Below are 6,788 nucleotides of genomic sequence, written 5' to 3' on the forward strand. Positions count from 1 at the left end.
GTGAGCTTTGGCTGAAGGGGAGGCAGTGGGGAAATGTGAAAACAGCAGACTCTGAGGCTCTGGGCTCAGTATACCCCAACCTCGAGAGAAATTTCTTCAGGCGAGAATATATATAGTTTTTTAAAGAAATATTTGCCCACCAGAGCTTGGAGAAAGTGGTTTTTTTTTACATTCTAAGGCTCTAACCCAGCCACCTCTCCTGGCACATTTAGACTCTCACCTGTGGGATGGAGGATGCAATCTATTAAAGTTCCTCCCTATAATGGTTAGGCTCTTGAAGGAATTAGCCACCCAACCAGGTGACCACACCTGAGAGGAAGCAGCTTGGGGAATGGGCATCAAGGTCTGCCTCTTCCCTCTTTCTCTTTGTGTTAGGCTGTGCTCCAGGTCACCAAGAACACAAACTGCCAACTCTGTCTTGTTAAAATCCAAGTGCTTTTTTTTTTTTTCCAGAATATGTGATTTTGCTTCCTTTAAAAAAAACACACAAAAAAACAGGCAAACCCAGTCGTTTATCCCTATTGTGTCCATTTTCCTAAGAGATATCAATATTTGAAATAATAACTTAAATATTCCTGCGGTGGAGGTAGTCGCTCTTCCTAGTGGGACGTCTTCTTGGCTCCTTTCCCAAACTTGGCATCGAGACCGAGACCTATGGGAAGGGAGAAGATGGGCTGAGAATTATGGGGAAAAATAAAATCTACCAATGACTTGGGGGGAAAGGAAAGTTCAGCCTTGATTCTCCAAAATTGGGGCTTTAAATAAAACTAGTTTCCAAACATGGGTTTTATAAAGCTCCCTCAGAGAAAAGAGAATGGCATAAAATGAAAAAAAAATCACCAAGACACAGGTAATTACACACACACACACACACACACACACACACACGTGTGTATTACAGCAAGACTGAAACAGTCAAATTTCTAAGCTCATTCTCTCAACTCACCCATAGAAAGCATAAAGTACAGAATAAATATAATAATTTTACCCTGTTCAGTTTCTAGGGAAACCTGAGTCACTGGAAGGAAATCACTAAAATGAAATGCTTATTAGAAAGGTTGGATTTAAAAAAAGTTTCCTTACAAACCAGGAATTCTACTTCTGGATATTTATCCAAAGAAAATGAGAACACTAATTCAAAAAAAATGTATGTTCATTGCAAGGTTATTTACAATAGCCAAGACATGGAAGTAACGTAGGTGTCCATCAGTAGATGAATGGATAAAAAAAAATGTGATACATACACACACACAATGGAATATTAGTAATAAAAAAAGAATGAAATCTTGCTATTTGCAACAACATGGATGGAACTAGAGGGTGTTATGCTAAGTGAAATACGTCGGACAGAGAAAGACAAATACTGAATGATTTCACTTATATGTGAAATCTAAAACAAACAAACAAACAAACAAAAACAGACTCACAAAACCAAAGAATAAACTAATGGTAAACAAAAGGAGAGGGGGGCAGAGGATGAGTGAAAAAAGTAAAGGGGAATAAGATGTACAAACTTCCAGTTATAAAATAAGCCACAGAGATGTAGTGTACAGCATAGGGAATATAGGCAATAATATTATAATAACTTGGCATGATGACAGACAGTTATTAGACTTATTGTGACGATCACATCAAGTATAAAAATGTCGAATCACTATGTTGCACAACTGAAACGAATACACTATTGTATGCCAAGTATAATTTAAATTTTTTTAAGTTTTCTATAAAATAACTAATTTCACAATTATACAAGTAAATTTCAGAGAGGAAAAACAAAGCTCTATCATTCTCTGTATGGCCCAGAGATGCCTGCTCTGCATGGAACTTACCCAAGAACACAAGCACAGTGCCCACCCACTGCATGGAGCTGATGGGGTTGGCAAAGAGGATCACAGAGGCCAAAATGGTGAAGAACTTCCGAGTTGTAGTGATGATAGAGCAGGTCAAGGGACCAAAATACACAACAGTCATGAAGATGAAGCTCTAGAGAAAGACAGAAAAAGGCGGGCTCAGGTTGGTTCTTGGGTATCTGCCACAAGGTCTAAAGTTTGAAACAGGATATCAGAGTTAATCTTGCCACCCCACCTCTCCCAGCCAGGCCAGTCTCTTAGGGAAGCCACACCACCCCGTCTCAAAGCACTCACCTGACCCAGGGCACTGGTTAGGCCAAACAGCAGGATGTTATAGATGATGGCAGGGTACCTTTCAGCAAAGCTCAGGAACTCCCAGAGCTCGCCAGTGAACAGGATTGCTAGGAAGAAATGTCAAAAGGTGAAGGGTGCATCTGTGTGCCCATGCCCTTGCACACACCTGCACACGGCCCACGAAAGTACTCTGAAAGGGGATAGGATGTGGGAAATGCATGGAGTGAGCTTGTATCTTCCCATCAGGCATCCTTTTTCTATTTTCCTGACTAGAGAAACTAACTAAAGGCTCTTCCTAAAAAGGCTTGATAACTAACTAGTTACTTCTGCCAAAAGTGACTGAAAGCAGAGATCCTCAGATGTTGTGGAAATACTGATCCACACATCCCTAGTTCAAGGCAGCCCCAAGCACTGGTCACTTCCAGCCATCAGCAGCCTCCTCTGTTATATTATAAAAAAATATATACTTTCTACATGTGCCCAGATTTGGAAAAGATTATGAAGTACTGATCTAAAAGCAAATACATCCATTTTCAAGCTACATTCAACGTACACCACATACCAATGTCTCACCTCCCTCAGAGGAGGACGAGTTCCCAAGGCACGCCTTGTTCTACCGCTGTGTGTCCTCCCATGTTACTTAGCACAGTATGCCCCGACTGAGCCAGGAACAAGTAGCAAGCCGAGCCTGCCGGTGAAGGTTTACCCAGGACAATTCTCGGGGCTTGGACATAGGGCATCTTAGAGTCAAGGTAGGACTTTGGCCTGGGCAAAGTGAGCAACTGCCATTTGAGCTAGAGATCAACTGAGTGAGGGCAGTCTGCCCTCTGGTGATACATAGAAAGAACAGCAGAACTGCTCCTTACCAGCTCCCAGCAGCAACGTCGACCAAAGGTTAATGTTCAACATCATGTGGTTGGAGCCTGTTTGGTAATGAGCCCGCATGTGGTCCTGGGAAACACCTGTCAGTCCATCCAGGGTCAGAGATAATAACTGGAAAAGAAAGGTTGTACCCTGCGGTGAGACGGCCAACAGGGCCCTTCCCTGACCCAGGACACAGGACTCTCACCTTTCTGAGACTCCTCAGAAAGCTGTTGCCTTAAGACAGAGTCCTCAGAACAAAATGCTGCCATTTGGTCATGGGTGGAGGATGGGGAGAGACCATGCAAGCTCCCTCGTCCCCCAGGCACTGGAATGACAGGCTATCTGAGCCATATAGTTGTAACGTAATCAGAACAGGGCAGGAAGCCTACCACTTTCTGACACAATGCCATGAAGCCTGGTGTGCAAGGACGTAGGACAGGTTGAGCCACATACATTCTTCCATTAACGCTAGAGAGAGAAAATCTATTCCCAGCACATGAGCCTGCTGGCATGGGAGACAGCACTTGAGAGACTGGATTCTGTGGTCACACTGCCTGGATCAGAGTTATGAGCAGTGTTAGCCACCAACTGCCACTTAGTAGCCATGTGATCATGGGCAAGTAACTTAACATGTTTCAGTTTCTTCATCTGTAAAATGAAGATAATACTATTTATGTTAGGAGGTTATTGTTGTAAAAATTAATCAATTTGTATGTAAAACACCTGAAACAGTGCCTATATATAGTAAGCAATAGCTATCATAGTATTAGTAGAGGCCCGATGCACGAAATTCATGCAAAAGTAGGCCTTCCTTCTCCCGGCTGCTGGCACCCACACCGGCACTGGCTTCCCTCTGGCACCAGGGACCTGGGCTTCCCTCGCAGCCCTGGCTTCATCCTGAAGGTCGTTTGGCTGTCTGGTCTAATTAGCATATTACGCTTTTATTATTATAGATTTTTAACTCTGGCTTCAGGTTTCTCAGAAAAGCCACAGTGAGAGACATACTACTCCTTCACTCTTTGCTCTCAGATCTCTGTGATGTCACACGAGCATTTAGACATAAGCCTCAGTGTCATCCCTTTCCCAGGAGAGCTGAGCTGCAGTTAAACATTTCAGGCTTCCTACTATGGCCTTAGCAGAGCCAGGGGTCATGTAGCAAGAGACAAAGACCAAAAATGGGGGCAAGGAACACCACAACCTCTCTCAAGACATAAAAGTGGCCTTTTTGTCTGCCTCGGTGGGGTTCTTCCTTGGTTAAGATGACTGAAAAAGGCTGCCTTTCCCACCAGGAACACATACCAGGAGCAGCTCTCCATAGCCAATTGTGTGTTCTTCCATCCCAACTACTTTCTTCGGTTTGTACATGAAAAGGGCCACTCCAGCCACAATTAGCAACACACACAGGTACTTGGCCATTGGGTACTTCTTCTTCAAGAGGGTCACTCCCAGGAGCATGACTACAGGGAAGAAAGAGAATGGAAAATTCAGGAACCCGTAGACATTGATAAGCCCAACACTCTCCTCCTAGGAGCCAAGAAAAGACTCATGGGAGAAAAGTACGTCCATGAAGGAAGGCCTATGGAGGATAAGAGGGGGTGTGGTATGAGGTTGGCACCTAGATAGAGACGACTGAGCAACAGGGCTGAACACAGAGTATAAGGCAGGGAAAAGGTAGATAACCAAGATGAAAGGTCCAGGAAGAAACAGGGCAAAGGTGGGTACCGTGAGGAAGAGTGAAAGGTTGAGAGAAAGTAACTGATGGTCAAAATGGAAGTTAGGGTGACAATGTAAACACATGGGCCACCAAAATGACTGACCACGTGAAGCTTCTAGCTCCCAGCTCACGTATATCCAACACCAAAGGTATTGATACAGATGAAGGATGGCAGGGGAAGGCATGGAGGGGGTCCTGGAGGCAGCTATAATGGGGTGATGAAGCCTGTAGGGACTCAGAGCTCCAGCAGAGAAGGGGAGGGTTTATTACAGGAAGAGAGGATGGAAGATGGGAGACCATCTTCTTCTCCTTACCTGGAATTGGTTTGCAGGATTTACCAAGGACCTGAAATTAAATTCAGCAAATAATTTCTGAGCATCTGTGATTTGCCAGGTACTATGCTAAGTGCTGCATTAAGATGAGTACGTGTGGGCCTACATCAGAGACGGCAGCCTCACAAAAGCAGCCCTATCGTGGCCAACCCACCACCGCTAAACCTCAGACCCAGGGCTCTTTGCACTCTACATTCCTCAAACATACTTTCTTTTTATTTAAGTCACAGACCTGAGGGGAAAACCCTTAGTCCTTTTCAAATAACTTCTGATCCAACCCTCATCCCACCCTGAGGCTTCACCTGAGTTGGGTAGTTGACAAACTGTAGTGCTGAGTTGCTGGAGACCATGGCACCCAGATAGGAGATAGAACAGGCAGCATAGAGCCAACTCCGAGTACGATCCACCCTGGCAGTGTCAAAAAACTGGATCACTGGGGGAAGACAAAAAAAAAACAGGCAAGAAAAACCTGGTGGGCCTAGAATGGACCACTGAGCAAAAGTTGAAGCCACATGAAAAAAAACACAAAACTCGTCAAATAAGATAAGTACATGCTATTTCTGTCCTCTCACACTGGGAAATATCTGTAGATTATTCAACCCAGCAGTTCTCAACCTGTGGGTCGCAACCCCTTTGGCCGTCGAACGACCCTTTCACAGGGGTCGCCTAAGACCATCCTGCATATCAGATATTTACATTGCGATTCATAACAGTAGCAACATGACAGTTATGAAGTAGCAACGACAATAATTTTATGGTTGGGTCACAACATGAGGAACTGTATTTAAAGGGCCAGAAGGTTGAGAACCACTGATTCAACCCTCCAATCCCACCTAAGCCTAACACAAGACCACATGCAGGGCAGAGGTGGGGCACAGAATCATTCCCTTCAAGGGACTAGTTAGCGTGCTGTTAGTCCCCAGGGAGCAGGGAGAAAGCTCAAAACATGCCTGAAGTTGACACATAAAGGAAAACCAAAGGGACAGAGAAAAATTAAGTATTCTCAACGGGCAGCTGTAAGACGGAGGACCCATTCTCTGCACATCTGACCCAGGTGGTCTAATTTCAGGGAACAGGGCTTTACTCCATTCCAGAGCCGTGTGTCTGAGAGACTCCACAGAAGGGCCATGCACGGGCTAAAGGGGGCGGGAGACCTTGGGAGTGAGACTTAAGGTTGGGTCCCTGCCTAAAGTCCAGGATACGAAGGGGAGGGGGCACCTCGCAGAACACTAGCTCGGTACTCACAGATTTTGGCAAACACGGCGTTGATCACACATTGGATGAAGACCAAAGTTAAGGCAAAAGTGAACGTCTCCTGCTTGGCTCCCTCCCCATACTTTCCTCTTGTTCTAGGAACGAAACGCATGAAAAAGAACGGGGAGGAATCAGTGTATTTCCTTCAGGGTCATCCGGTATGTCCAGCGGCGCTTGGCACTTTGAAGTTATCTTGCCTCGCCGGAGGCAGGGAGAGTCTGGCAAGGACCACTGGGCTCATTTACCCAAGGGGCCCACGAGATGGGATTTAGAAACTAGACACCCCAGCCCGCTAATCCCGTGGCCCGGGACAAGAATGTCCGTAGAGGATGAAGTTAGAAGAAACGTAGAAAACTAGATGGTGAAACGAGGTACCCCCGGCAGCAGAAGGGATGTGGGCTACAGCAGCAGGACCGAGGGCGAAAGAGTCAGCTGTGTGCAAGCATCTGGCAATTCCAAAGAGGAACCGCGCAGGTCACC

The 6,788-nt window shown here is 45.4% G+C and overlaps 1 protein-coding gene across 3 annotated transcripts in view; it reads right to left on the minus strand.

The window, feature by feature from the left end:
- Nucleotides 1–493: 493 nt before the first annotated feature.
- SLC35B1 (solute carrier family 35, member B1) overlaps nucleotides 494–6,788 on the minus strand; it is a 6,899-nt gene continuing 604 nt past the window's right edge. The window contains exons 2-9 of one of the 3 annotated variants that reach the window (XM_005868158.2): nucleotides 6,300–6,403; nucleotides 5,357–5,487; nucleotides 5,037–5,067; nucleotides 4,308–4,465; nucleotides 3,011–3,137; nucleotides 2,145–2,251; nucleotides 1,830–1,983; nucleotides 494–652 (exon numbers count right to left, since the gene is read on the minus strand). In XM_005868158.2, coding sequence (XP_005868220.1) covers nucleotides 600–652; nucleotides 1,830–1,983; nucleotides 2,145–2,251; nucleotides 3,011–3,137; nucleotides 4,308–4,465; nucleotides 5,037–5,067; nucleotides 5,357–5,487; nucleotides 6,300–6,403 — 865 coding nt within the window. In that variant the 3' untranslated portion in view covers nucleotides 494–599. The remainder of the gene's footprint in view (nucleotides 653–1,829; nucleotides 1,984–2,144; nucleotides 2,252–3,010; nucleotides 3,138–4,307; nucleotides 4,466–5,036; nucleotides 5,068–5,356; nucleotides 5,488–6,299; nucleotides 6,404–6,788) is intronic. The other 2 variants (XM_014541166.1, XM_005868159.2) reach the window with 2 other exon arrangements.

The sequence above is a fragment of the Myotis brandtii genome, unplaced genomic scaffold, assembly GCF_000412655.1.
Source record: "Myotis brandtii unplaced genomic scaffold, ASM41265v1 scaffold265, whole genome shotgun sequence".
NCBI lineage: Eukaryota > Metazoa > Chordata > Mammalia > Chiroptera > Vespertilionidae > Myotis > Myotis brandtii.